At 43.7% G+C, this 15,153-nt stretch overlaps 1 protein-coding gene across 1 annotated transcript in view; it reads left to right on the top strand.

Moving 5' to 3' along the window:
- Positions 1–15,153, top strand: part of LOC148511925 (inter-alpha-trypsin inhibitor heavy chain H3-like) — a 185,317-nt gene that overhangs the window by 144,167 nt on the left and 25,997 nt on the right. Inside the window, 3 exon segments of the mRNA XM_088482492.1 lie at positions 3,219–3,411; positions 10,013–10,061; positions 10,492–10,530. Of these exon segments, the coding sequence (XP_088338618.1) occupies positions 3,219–3,411; positions 10,013–10,061; positions 10,492–10,530 (281 nt within the window).

The following is a 15,153-nucleotide window of genomic DNA, read 5'->3' as shown; positions in this document are numbered from 1 at the left end:
TTGCACCCTCCGTAGTTACGCCAATGGAGGTGGAGCGCCGATCAGCGGCACTCCTTCTCCATGCAGCTCCCGGGGACAATGGAGCCAGGTGCCCCCTTCAGGGCTGACGCCCGGCGGCAAATGACTCCATTGTCTCCGGGAGTTCCGCCACTGGTGCTGGTGCTGTCTGTTGTGTCCTGGGCTGGTGACTGCTGATCCATTCTGGGCTGGTGCTATTGCTGTCACTGTGCTGTCTGCTGTGTCCATCTGGGCTGTTGCTGATCCATCTGGGCTGGTGCTGTCTGCTGTGTCCATCTGAGCCCAAGTTCTGGACCCAAATAAAGTGTATTTTTTTTGTGTAATATATATTTGTCTGTGTGCCTGTTAGGCTTAACCGCACAAAATACAGCAAGTCAGCAACGCAAGCTAGTGCTGCCCGACTCCAGTCGTCATCAATCTGTGCTCTGGGCCCAAAGTTCTGAAGCAGAAAAAAATAAAAATCAATTGTCTTTTTTTTTATCTTTTACTGTCTGTGTGTGTGTGTGTGTGCGTGCGTGTTAGGCTTAACCGCTCAAGATCCAGCCAGCAATGCAAGTTGCAACCTAGTGCTGCCCTACTCCAGTCGTGATCAATCGGTGCTCTGGGCTCAAGTTCTGGAGCTGAAGAAAAATAAAAATCAATTGTCTTTTTTTTCTAATAATTGTCTGTGTGTCTGTGCATGTTGGGCTTAGTCGCACAAGATCTAGCAAGTCGGCAACGCAACATAGTGCTGGCCGACTCCATTCGTCATCAGTCTGTGCTTTGGGCCCAAGTTCTGGACCCAAACCCCCCCCCCCCCCAAAAAAAAATAGTGTCCTTTGTCTATTTATTTTCTGTGTGTGTGTGCGTGTTAGGCTTAGCCACACAAGATACAGCAACGCAACCTAGTGCTGCCCGACTCCAGTTGTCACTAATCTGTGCTCTGGGCCCAAGTTCTGGACCCGAAAAAAAAAATAATTGTGTCTTTTGTATATTTTTTTTCTGTGTGTGCACGACTGCACTTGTGTGAATTTTGTAACCGCACCTTGGCTACACTATTGGTGCTTGTGACACTGCTTCAAGACCGCAGAAAATATGGAGGGCTGTCACATGACAGGAGAGCAAGGCCAAGAACCCCATGTTGTAGCTGCCGCCAGCAGTCATCATGATAATGCAAGGACGTCAACTTCCTTGTCCTCCCCATGCCTTCAATCCTCAAGGGTATCCCAACCATCATCTTTGCACATTCCTCAACTCTATTAATAATTATGTCAATCAGTTTTGTGCTAGCAAGCTGGATGCAACCTTTTGGCCCTTTAACTAGATGAAAAAAATCAATATTGTGACCTGTGAGATAACCAAAATTGACTGGAAACGAGTGGAAATAAATGTTATTGAGGTTATTAATACTGTAAGAACAAAAAAGGGCACATTTTATGTGATTTTAGCTGTTTTTGTTATTTTTTAAGAAAAAATACAGATCCAACCAGGTTTTGGCAACACCTATCCAGATCCAAAACCAGGGGAGATCCAGATCCAAAACCAAAACACGGGGTTGGGCGCACATCTCTAGCCCAGACCTTCTGCACTATATGCAAACACAGAAAGCATGAGCTACCTGCATTTAATGTAGCATATGTGTACATTTTGTAATTAATAACCAGAAGATACCTAATACACCATATAGACAAGCCATAAAGGAGGGAGGCAGAAAGCAAAGTGGTGGAAACAGCAGCCGTTGTGAGAAAGGGGGACACTAGTGGAACAGAACAGATAAAGTGCATACACAAAACAGGCATAACATAAAAATATTTAGTATAATGAGTATCATAATCATTCAAACAAGAAAACAACAATGTTGATACATATAATTTGTATACTCATTTATAATACAGGGCACCATGGATGTCATGATCCATTTTGTAGAAAGTGACATACTTTTAAAGATGAAGAATAAAGGGGGCAATGTGGTGATCCAAAATGAGTAAGACGAGGGACTAAAGTATATGGGAGGGGAAGGACGATTACATTTTAAAATAATTAAAAATAAAACAATGTTAAGTATCTTTCATTTTATGGGGTCTATTTATTAACATTGGGCCTGATTCAGAGCCGTTCGCTATTTGTGGTCGTTCGTTCAAAAACAAGGGGTGGCTATTCAAATGATCCGTTCGCAAATTGCAGTCTGTTCCCACCTCTAAGTCTGAACGAGCGACCAAAACATACGCTCGTTTTTTTGATAAAAACGCCCCCTGGCCGCACGCACCATACGTCATGTCCGCTATTTATTAGATTAATCGAGTACATCGTACAGCGTATGAACTGCTCGCTATTCTTGTGGTTGGTGTTTTCAACCACTATTTTGCGAGCAGTTCTGAGTTAAAAAAAACCAAGTGACGTGGTCAATGACGCTGCTGTATTAATTATGCACTCCCTTAAAACGCCCGTTTTGACCTTTAAGCACGCCTGCGTTCGGATCTCCACTCCCCGTTTTCAAGCACCTTCCCCTGTTACCACCCACATACGCCTCATTCTGTCACTCAAAATAGCAGGCCCTCGCTATATTGCGTACCAACGATTTTCGGCCGCACTGACTGGTTCGCGCATGCGTACTAAAAACCGTACGCATGCGCAGATGTGCGAACATCGCTCGGAACGAGCGTACTGCCGCTAGCGAGTGGCTCTGAATGAGGGCCATTATTTTTACTAAATGTCTCTTATGAAGGAATTATCTGTTTTTTATAGAGGCATTAGTAGTAGTAGTATTTTATGGAGGCATTAACAATAAATATCTCATTAACTACCAGCGCTATAACTAGGGGTCCTGGCGCCCAGCACAGGCCACGCCCCTTCTGCTTGATATCATATGGAGTGAGCGGTGCCACAAATCACTGGGAATTACAGCAATGCCCAAACATCCTCTGGATGCTGCAGATAGCTGTAAGGGCAGCGGTGTGCACTTCTGAAGTGTCCTAATGGCACTCCAGGTGGCACTGCTGCAGATATTCTGGCAACCTCCTAGCTAGATGTAGGGGCCATGTGTGAGTGGCAGTGCTGCCCACAGGGCCCATCGCTCTGTGCGGTGGCATCGCTTGCATAACCCAAGTTACGGCCCTGGTAATTACTGTAGAGAACACAGTACAAATGAAATAAATGTGGTTATAGTCTTATATTATATTTGTTCAATACTGTATTACTGACATTAGTTTGTTTAATTAAAGAATTTATGCTGACCCTTCAGAGAAAGCAAACTTGACAGCACAGGCACTTGACCTCTCTCTGAAGTTTAAGTTTGTGACTCCTTTGACATCAATGGTAGTGACAAAACCAGAAGAGAAAGAGAAGGAAGCAGAAACATTAATCGCTGATAAATTTGTGGAAGGTAAGAAAATGAATCATAGCAGGTAAATAAATGTCATTTTTAAATTAAAAAAAATGTATTAATCTTAAATAACGAATATCAATGCATCTTTGTAAATGAATTGGAATAAACAATATATACAGTAACATATTGGTGTGGTATAATAAGCTAAGAAACAAAACTGGAGAATCATTTAATCAGATCTTGGTCCCATTGCCTGAGACGCTCAGTACCTGTTGAGCCTGGTGAGCCCCTGTCTCACATTCGCTACAGCAGGGTAGTCCATATATTTTTCTCTCTTGGGGAGCCATATTAAGGAAATGTCTTTGAATGGAGGGGTACAGAATTCTTTCTCGCAGTCAGGGGCAAATTCAATAAGGGTCAAGTTTGGTTGATTTGAGCTTTTTCTGCGATATTCCCCCAATTTAGTAAATCAGAAATTTACTAAACTTCATTAGACCATCGGACCAAACATCATTCGGTTTACATAGACAAGAATAGAAATCACAGATTTACTAAGAATCGTGTTATCAAACACGATCAAAATCACACCAAAGTCGCATCAGAATAGAAGAAATAAATAGACCCGCCTTTGTGCGGCGGATTTTTCCAAAGCACTGTACAAATCAGTATGATCTGTGCAGGCTTTTGTGTGTTACAGTGTAAATAAAGGTTTAATATAAAAAAAAAAATGCATTCCCTTCATTTTATTTTTGAGGTCCCAGCTTTCCGCCCCTGGCTGAGCAGTTTGGGGCTGGTTTTACATTATGGTAGGGGGACCCCACGCTGTGTATCTCCCTGCTAGTCAGGAGTGTATTTATAAAGGGTGCAGGGTGTGCGGTGCACCTCGGACCCTGGGTCCAGGGGGCCCCCCACCACACACCCTGCACCCGTATAGTTTTATATTTACCCGGCCAAAGTCATCAGAGTGCTACTCTGCAGCACCGGACCAGCACTGCAGAGCATCAAGAATCACTGGGAAAATGGTGGCGGACATTTTCTTAGTGACTTGCGCATGCCCAGTACTGCTGTCCCCGGGAAAACTATGCGGGCGCCATTTTCCCAGATACCCTTGCATGTGCAGTAGATTCTCCTCTCTTAAAACGCCCCTGCTGTTAGTGTAAGCCTCCCAGCTGGGTCAGCCCGATGCTGGTTCCTGGAAAAAGAGGGGAACCCCACGCCAGTTTCCCCCCCAATTTTCCAGTTCTACAATGGGCTCAGAGGTCTGGGGCTGGTTATGTCTCATAGGGGGGACCATGCACATTTTCCATGCCCGTCTGTCCCATGTAATAATTGTAAACACAGCTGCCGGCTGGGATCTTTCAACTGCTGGGTCACAGTTGCTTATTTTTCTGCCTTGCCGGTGGCGGGCATCTGGTGCATGGTGGTTGCTGTGCAGTGCTCTGCAAGTGATGCCCCTAGGCACATGTCTCACGTGACTAGTGGGAAATCCAACACTGGTCCCATAAATGTATTGTAAATGTATTGGGCTTTCCTGGGTGGTAACTGGAAGGTGGAAATTCAGGTGCACGGATATGTACTGTCTTATGGGATTGTTGCAGGCGTATCACAGAAGTGGTTGCAAACTCAGGGCCTGATTCAGAGCCGGACGCTCTGACCAGAGCGCTCGCTCTGAATCAGGGCCCTCCTACCTCTTATTGGAGCGGCCTTTTGGACGCTCGCATAGCTGTGGGTTACCACCCACAGCTTATGCGAGCATCCATGATGATGGTCGCGATGGTCAAGACCATCGCGATAATTGGGCTTGCGACGAGACCCTTGTGGTAGGGTCTCGCTACCGCAAGCCCTGGAGTGATTTTGGCTCTATCAGTGCCAAAATCGCTCCCACTGACATCACTAGTGATGTCAGTGAGGCCGGACCCAGACGGTAGGCGTTCCCATGGGAACGCCTCTGTCTGGCAGCCACGCCCGCGGCCCGCCCACCAAAGGAGGCGTGCTGTCACTCACCATCGACAGCACGCCCCCTTTGGAGCGAGACCCATAACGACGGCTACCCCGTCGTTATTCGGGTCTCGCGCATGCGCACGATCGAGCTCCCTCCGTTGTGCGCATGCGCACTAGGGCACCATCGACCCGCTTGCGAGCGCTCAGCGCTTGCGAGCGGGTCTGAATCAGGCCCTCAGTCCCTGCACATTCATTTGCATGCTTGACACCAGGGGAAGGCTTGATACTAGCATTAGCATAAAGTCACAGACGTGGCTACGGCAAAAGATGCTAAAACTGTCGTAGCACTGCGCAACTTATGGTGGGTACACACTATACAGATAAATCTGCAGATGATGGTCATTCACACACTGAACAGCCATCATCTGTGTCTGGCCGCGGGACCTGGTGGACGGGGGGCGGGTCGGGGGTGTGTCCCACCCCCCTTCTCGTGGCTGCTGCTGTGTGTGTACGGGCGGTTTGCAGACCACCCGTACACACTTGCCATATGGACAGATATGTCTGCATACATATCTGACCATTGGCTGTGCAGCCAATGCGATATGTCTGAACAATGATGTTCACAGACATATCGCGGGTACACACTGGCTGATGGGCAACAGATATATTTGCCGATCAATTGATCGGCCAATATATCTGTCCGTGTGTACCCAGCTTTAGAATAAGCCCCTGGTACAAGTGGGCCCACACCACACATCCTGCACCCACATAATTATACTTACCTCTCTGGAGTCCCGGTGATTTAATCATGTACAGTAGGGAAGTCACTGGGAAAATGCTGCTGGCGCCATGTTTCTGGAGACCGGAGTATATTCAGTAGACTGACAGACAGCCAGATTGGGCCTGCACAGAGCCTACATATGGGGCCTCTCCTGTCTTAAACTGCCCCTGCCCTCTGTGTTCTAAAATGCTGTTTAATAATGTATTTATAAAAGTTAATATGGAATATAATACTTTTCTGATACATTCTGTAATCATAAATTTGTAATCTTTGTTTTATGGGTCATTACAGGACAACAACAACAACAACAACAACAAGCGCCTACATATGTATCATCACCGAGTAAGGTTTTACTTATTTAAAATGTGATAATGATGTTTGCAGTAATTTTGGCAATCTGCATGAGATGGAAGTGATGTTTTTGCTTTTTCTTTTTGTTGTCATGTACAGTTATATGATTGTCTGCAATCAGACATTTTCTCAGCACAGACGCACTTTAAAACTGGATGAGGGTGGTCATCTCTGGGCTTGCAAGTGGCCTCAAATCACACTTATTTGGCTAAGACTCATTGAGCTCTGACTACATCTCAAAGCTTTCCAACTGTCCTGTGACTATTTATCACCTTGGTGCAGTGGTATCAATCTATATTAGTTAATTAAAATGGAAATTTGCTGTGGGTTATAGAGATAAAAGGATTAACTCTAATAGGACAATTTATCAAAGTTTAGTCTGATGTCAGTTTCCTCTAGGCTACTTGAGTATACAGAGTGATGTCAGCTCTTCTGCCCAGAGACAAACTGAATGACCACAGGCCATAAACTCCTCCCCCTCTCTTTTAGCATTTGGACTGCTGATTTTATTAGCCGTTTGGACATATTTACTAACGTCTAAACCACATATAAAATATCATGTTTAAAAACTTCCATCCTAATTTCTTCAAATGGCAAGAATATAAACCTTGAGATGAATTATGAGTGTGCAGTTTGCAAAACAGCTTTATTAGACCTGGTACTGGTAGGCAACATAGCTCAAACCAAATGCTGAAGCATTGGGCCCAGGGGTTAAAGTGGGCAGGAACGGGGTGGAACTGAGGGCCTGATTCAGACCTGCTGCGAGCGCTATGCGCTCGCAAGCAGGTCGATGGTGGCCCAGTGCACGCATGCGCAAGACCCGGATAGCGACGGGCAAACCGTCGCTCCGGGTCTCGCTACAAAGGGGGCGTGCTATCGAAGTTGAGTGACAACACGGGGTAGTGGCTGCCCAAACGGAGGCGTTCCCATGTGAACACCTCCGTTTGGGGGCGGCCCCACGGACATCACGAGTGATGTCAGTGGGAGAGATATCGGCTCTGTTAGAGCCGATATCTCTCTGGGGCTTGCGGCCACGAGACCCTACTACTAGGGTCTCGTCGCAAGCCCGATGGTCGCGATGGTCAAGACCATCTTCCTGGCCGCTCGCTATAGCTGTGGGTGGTCACCCACAGCTATGCGAGCGGCCAGGAGGCCGCTCTGAAAAAACAAAAGCCCGGCCCTGATTCAGAGCGAGCGCTCTGTCAGAGCGTCCGGCTCTGAATCAGGGCCAGAGTTCAATCACCTCAAGTCCCTGCACAGAAGTCCCACAGACAGAGAGCCACTCACTGTCTGCCTAGGGAGGTTCAATTTCTTCAGAGGTCCCTTATTTTAGAGAAACCAGCATATACTGTAGGTAAGGAAAGAATCAAGCGAAGGCAATACATAGGGTTGCAAAATAACATCGTGCATCCAAGTGACAAAGATTAGTTTGTGGGGACCCTATAAAAAAACTCAGAGGCACAGCATGGCTGTACCTAAAGATGCCCAGCCTAATGCTGAATAGCACTGGACCCCTCCTGATATCGCTGGGTGGTGTTTACCATGGATAAAATATGTAAGTATAATACCCACTGAAGTGGCACTGCAAGTGTTAGCCATGCATGCACTGGCAATTGGAAAAGAGTCCGCTCCTGATTGGCTGGCCACCTAGTTAGTAGTATGCTTGCTCACCAAAGGTTTTCTCATTTTGCATGAGAATAGATAGCAGTCTTGTCTATCTGTTATTTTTGTTTCTTTTTATTCCCATATGGATTACAGTAGAACAAGAAATAAATCAAGGTATCAATAATAATAATTTTGACAAGTGATCACTATCTATACTTAACATTATCATCTGTTCTTTTATCATTCATATGGTTGCCATCTATTCTTTTATTATTAACGATAACACAGTCAATTCTTTTATTCTTAACTGGGGAACTATTTATTATTTTATTATTAACAGGGGCACTATCTAATAACTGATTTCTATATGCACTGTTTTTTCTTTTATTTTTAAGGACACTATCTATTCTTATCATTCATATGGGCACTATCTATTCTTTTATTATTAATGGAGACAATATTTATCTTGTTATCATTCATATAAGCACTATCTGTTCTTTCATTATTGATGGAGAGTGTATATTTTATTTTCTTATTAATGGGGGTACTATCTCTTCTTTTATTATTAAAAGGGACACTATTATTTTATTATCATGGGAACTACTGTATATGTTGTTTTATTATTAATGAGGGCACTACAGTATCTACTCTTTTATTAATGGAGGACACTACAGTATCTATTATTTTATTATTAACAGGGGCACTAACCATTCTGTTATTATTAAGGGGGCACTAACTATTCTTTTATTATTGAATGGGAAAATATTATTTTATTATACAAGGGTAAGCTGGCTCTTAATTTGGATGCATTTATGCATGTGCCTTTATCATGAGGCCTTACATTTGTCAAAATATATCTGTGCCTTCATTATGAGGCATATAATTGATATACATTACATTTGGGGTAAGCGTTTGGGCATAGGGCCCCCGAGGCTGCTCTGGCTTGGCCTCCTCATGGCATCACCACTTAATACACATAGTTACTTTTCACATCACCTTTAATGTTTGTCTTTTATTCATGTAATTTTTCACATCTATTTTAACCCCTTTTTCAGCACTTATTAATTAGTCTTACACATCTATACTTTACACTTCACCGTCACCCTTCTTCCTTTTTTCATGTGATGCCCTGGGGGGTCCTGGGCTGGACATTTTTTGGGGTGCCCTGCACCCCGGACATGAACCCCTTAGTGTTAGGGACTGCTAGTGACAGAGAAGCCTTGACACAGCCTAGCAGCTTCCCATGTATTTGCAAATGCATACAACTAATATCTCTGAATTCCTATTACCATATAGTTTTCATATATTGTTGCAAGTATAATTCAATGTGTTGAGGAAAAATAGGGGGTTAAACCCCCCTCTCTTTTCCATCTGGTAGGTATGCCTGACTAGCTTTGAAAGAGGGATATGGTTCTGCTTTTTTCCTGTAAATATTAAAATGGTGCAGAATTTGCAGCATTAATAGTGCAAGTAGTCTCAGGACCCAAGGTAGCTGCTGCTTTTATTTCTGCCCCTTTGTGCTGTCAGAACCTGGGCTCTGGTGACACTGGTTGTTGGGGCCGATCTCAAGCGTCTACCCTGCCTGCCTTTTTTTGAGGTAGTCCCAGCTTTCCACTCTTCCTCAGAGATGCCTCCATCCCATACTTACCGACATTCATTATCTGCTCCCCAAGAGATGCCAGAAGAGCAGACACAGCAGGCCACTTTGGGGGCTTGGCCAGGTTTCTATGTCATTAGGCCCCACCCCTGTCATGTAAAACTGCCGCAAATCACGAGAGTGCGAGGAGGGGGCGAAGCTAAATTACAAATTTTTGCATAATTTAGCCTCACCCTGCCCCATCCATATAGAGCTGCTATTCACGGCAATCATCTCCCCATCCTGCCCACTTCACTAAACAGTCGGTGTGATGCGGGAGATCTATACACTCTTCTGGGGGAGCGGGGGGCTCCCTGTAAATTCAGGAGCCTCCCGCAACTTCTGGGAGGCTCCACCCCCACAGCCACACCGCAAGTTGTATTCCCCCACACAACAGTCGGCTAGCCCCTCCCTTCATCTACACAGTCACAGGCACCACCTTGTGAATGCATTACTTTACAATAAATGTATATATACACATATAGGAGTGGTTTTAAACAAGCAGCTTTTATATACAAATTTACAAATATATATTATTTTTACAAGGGCGCAACAGCATGAATAGGTACCCAGGATCTGGGGTACAACACACTTGTTGCCATTCTGAGACTGTCGACATGTTGCCTGTCGACATTTTAACAATTTCAAAATAATTACTTGTGGTGTTGACATTAATATTATGTCGGCATTGTTATTGTTGTCTTTGGGACTACATCCCTAAAAAAAACACCAATGCTAAGAAATCTGGGCTGAAAAGCAGCGTAGGTGGTGAAAGCTGATGTTCTGTATCTGTTTGTGGCTAAAAACTGTCCCATTGTTATAAATTGTAATATTTTTTTATATTGCTTTTAACAGGTTATTCCTCTCCGTCTATTCCTATTCCATCAAACTGGGGTAAAGTATTCCTTATATTTAAATAATATTCATGCCATTTAAACTCCCCATCACCAGATGTATGTCATCCCACTCCCAGTGTAGTGCAAACCAGTAGCCATAACAATTGAAATAACGACACTGAGACTTGCTTAAGGGGAAAGAAGGTCAGCTTTTATTTATTTTCCTATTTAAAACTCTAAATGGCTATTTAAAACTAGCAGATACTAAAAATGCTAACAATGCTAAATAACTAAGAGGAGGAAAGGACAGATAAAGAATGGTGGCACCGAAAGAACGGCCCCACAATGCAAGATCCACCAACTGCCACTCCATACTTGCCCCGTACCAAAATGGGAGGCGGCCAGCCAGCCCATTATCGCGCCCAAGGTATCCACCTCCCGCCCCAATGACACAACATGAGCTCACCTGGAGCGATGGTACCGCTGACCCCAGTAGGGAAGAATCAGCCTAAGCCATGTATTGGGGAGGGAGAGCACCTGAAGCTCCATAGACAGATGGCGACTGCAACCGTTCTTTCCCGCCAAACGCAAAAGCTGACACCACTCAGAATTCGAAAAGACAACAGGGAGGGTGGGTGGGGAACAAACCCAAGGAAGATGACCTAAAATGTCTGCTAGCCCAGTCTCCCTGAAATGTCCCTAAAACCCCACCCCCCAGCATCCTTCCTATACTCTTTTGGTATCCTTATAATGGCAAACATATATATTTGCTGTTGTACATTTGACTTTACTATTGGGTTTGTTAGATAAATAACAATGGACAAAAATAGTGATGTGTGGATTGAGATTAAACCTTTTGCGCAGCTTTGAGGAGTAGGAATAATTGTGTTTGCTAAGTAACTTACATCTATTTTGGAGATCCCACTACACTGTCTAGAAGTACTGGAATAAAAAACAATGATCACATTTAAACAACTGTTAACTAAATGCCCAGTGGTGGGGACTCTAATCTAAGATGTCCTTGGTGCCATGAAGACCTGAGATGATTTTGCCTGGCTGCACAAATAAGCCTTACACCCTAATTCCTGGGATTTTAGTTAACCTATTGTGTGAGGAATAGTTATAAACATATAATATGTGAAGAACAGACTTGGAATAAATGGCTACACTCAAGGCTAGTCAGGGTTGTAACCATTAATCATTGATGATTATGGGCCTGATTCAGATTTGGGAATGACCCCCATACACCAGCGACGGATTGCCGCACTGTTGCGTTCCTTCAATATACCGGGTTGGAGGATTGGTGAAATCCAACATGTATAATTTCACAGATCTTCTGACGGATCGTGGAACATCGATGGTCTCCGGTCAGTATTTCTAACCGGCCGATCGGCATTTCCGATTCCATTGCAGGATCCGGCAATCCGTTGGATAGTGTATGGGGGCCTTGACATAGAGCAAGTAACTGTGTACCTGGACATACCAAGTTGCAATACAAGGGGTGCAAATACATAATTTTTTTTGCATGTTGGGTAAATACTGGCTGCTTTTGCATGTAGCCCACAAATACTGAAAAGCTTTATTTTTACACTGCAATTTAGATTTTAGTTTGGACACGTCCCTCCCAAATCTAACTCTCTCTGCACATTCTACACCTGTACGCACCTGCAGTGCGGAATGGTTTTACCAAGATGCCAAGTTACTAGCTCTTTCTTACTGTATTCCCAACTCTGAATCAGGGCCTATATTATTAGCCCTTACATTGTATATCAATGACTATTCTATGGTTACCCCCCCGATCCTTGCCATGCTGTCAGGGGTTAGAGCATGTATATGTTGATATAGAGGTTAATAAACCCACTGACCAGTATGACCATGTAAAAGAAAATAAGAAAACCATCTTTACTTTATATAATATCCCTTGATCCTCATTTTTTATGAGTAGTAAAAAAAAATTTATTAAAGTTAGAGATGTGTGCCAACCCCCGTGTTTTGGTTTTGGATCTGTATCTCCTCATATTTTGGATCTGGATTGGTTTTGCCAAAACCGCCCATTGCGTGTTTTGTTTATGGTTTTGATTCTGTATTTTTTAGCAAAAAATTATAAAAAACGCTAAAATCACATAATTCGGGATTTTGTTTGTTCCTACAGTATTATTAACCTCAATAACATTAATTTCCACTTGTTTCCAGTCAATTTTGACCACCTCACAGCTCACAATATTGTTTTCACCCAGTTTAGGCCCAAAATTTGCACCAAGCTAGCTGGCTGACTAAGCTAAGTGGCAGCAGTGGGCGACACAAACATGTGGAAGTTCAACTTCCAACATGGCACATCAGGAAACAAATGTGTTTATTATTCAAGAGGCCTGGAGTATGTATGTAGTTGAAGACAGGGGCAAGAAGGGTTGGTTGGTAGTAAATTTAATTTCATTTTTTGATTCTGAAGTAAATTTATGAGAGAGAAGGGGAGGGGAGGAGGGGAGGCATTTACAAAAAATATTTTACTCATTCACATCAGTTCTTGCCCCAGAAGATTCCTTGATTGCCATGCCTGCTGCTGCTGGGGGTGGATTTTCATCCCAGAAGGGGACCAGGAAGACTACTAGTAGTGCTTTCCAAAACAATTGACTGTTAAATAATCCTTTGCAAAAAAAACAAAGCATATCCCAACCTGTACAGGGACATAAAAAAAAAACATAGTTAGTGGCCTCCAAACTACCATTGTACCCACTGTCCACTTAACCAGCACAGACATGTGGAGAAGCAGAATGGAGCAAATGCACGATTTAAGGTTTAAGTCTTATGTTGTGTCTTTCTTGAGAATCCTTCAGCGCCATGCCTGCTACTGCTGCTGGGAGTGGATTTTCATCCCAGAAGGGATAAAGACGTTGTTTCTCTCTTTCCAACGGACACAGATCTGAAGAGATGTAAAGAGCTATTGGTAAGAAAATTGCCAGCTCAAGTGGCACGTGTTGCAGCGATGGTTTCTCCTTCAGTTTCTCCAGCAAGTGCATCTACTGAGAAAAAACTAAACTTTCAAAACACCCACTGGTGATGCAGATGAGTCAACACAATCAAGTTTTAACTTTTGACATTTGGTTGGGTCAGAATTTCCTACATTTAATGACACCTCTACCGTGACTCCATCTGATACGGTCACCATTCAAAGAATGGTTGAGGACTATTTAAAAAATTTTAATGATAGTATCCAAATAGGCATGTCAGACAGTCTGTTTGATTTGGAGGCCCTTGCACAAACTGGCTTTGCTTTACTTGAGCCACCCACCCTCTAGCGTGTACTCAGAAAGAGTTTTCAGCACAACCATGAACCTTGTCAGTGATTGTCTTATGAGGCTACTTCCTTAAAATGTGGAAAAGATGATGTCATCAAAATGAACTACAAATTCTATGAGAAAGACCTATATCGTCAATTACGTGCAAAAATTACAGAGGCACCTGTAATGGTGGATTCCAGCGGGGACAAATTAATATTGTGTGAAGATGATGTATACACTGATGAGGGCGAGGAATCGGATGATGATGATGGCGACAACATCTTGCCTCTGTAAAGCCAGTTTGTGCACGTAGAGATCATTGACAACAATGTCAGCTGCCCATTGATAGCTTGTTTTGTGGGGGCCCAAACAAACCATGTGCTTCATGATTGAGGATACTGTTGATGAAGGGGTTGTGGTGAAGATGGCAGGTGCTTGGATCTAGAATAGAGAAAGGAGCTAGCTGACACTGGACTGCTTGTTGTTACTTTTTTAGCCAAAGTTTCTGAATTTTGTAAAAACGTTTTTTGATGGATGCGCTGCAGTTGACGTAACAGGGTGGAGTTTCCTAGATGGTTAAGGTCCCTATCTCTACTAATTTTGGCTTTACAATGGTACAGATGCCTTCACAACTGTTGTCAGGATTTGGGTTAAAGCCTTGTAAAATGAACAATATTCAGCTGGGATAGCATTATCGATGGACAAACCTGGATGGATAAAAGAGGTGCTGAATAAACCTAAATTTACCTGGAGTTTGTTTAGGAACTACACCAATTAGGAACTGAATGAAATACACCAGATCTGGTTCACTAAAGGCTCTGCCATATGTCCTAGCTGAATCTCCTTGCGAACTTAGTCTCTGAAAATGGCCAGAAATCCTCTCAAGTTCCTACTAAACCCATGGCTGGTAACCGGAAACCAAACTGAACACCGTAACATACAAATTCAGCACTTGTTCTATTCAGATATCATGACAACCATTTATCCAAATGAACGGGAGAAGACGCTTCTCTTAGTTGGATTTGCTCTGTGGCCACTTAAAAGATGGAAGCTGTTTGACACAGAGTGAGACCTTGGCAGCGCATTCAGAAGTGTCCTTGTATCCAGCTCATACTATTAAAGGCAAAACCCTTGCCTCTATTAGAGACCTGCAATGAAACAAGTCCCTGTGCATGCTGTGGATGTGCTGCACCAGGCAATACCTGCAGAGGCTGCATGACCTCTGCCCACACTTCTCCATCCTTGCAGCCAAAATCCATAATGTTGGAACTGTCCTGTTTCTGATTAAATTCTTTGTCATAAGTTCACCATGAGGCCTCTCTGCCAGATCGCTGTGTGATATGAATTAGATGCATATACCCTTATGAGGTTTATGTGCTCCTCAGGTTGGGTTTCTAAATAAC

The sequence above is a fragment of the Taudactylus pleione genome, unplaced genomic scaffold (genome assembly GCF_031769625.1).
Source record: "Taudactylus pleione unplaced genomic scaffold, aTauple2 ptg000289l, whole genome shotgun sequence".
In the NCBI taxonomy this organism is placed as follows: domain Eukaryota; kingdom Metazoa; phylum Chordata; class Amphibia; order Anura; family Myobatrachidae; genus Taudactylus; species Taudactylus pleione.
This window is presented reverse-complemented; position numbering and strand designations above follow the sequence as displayed.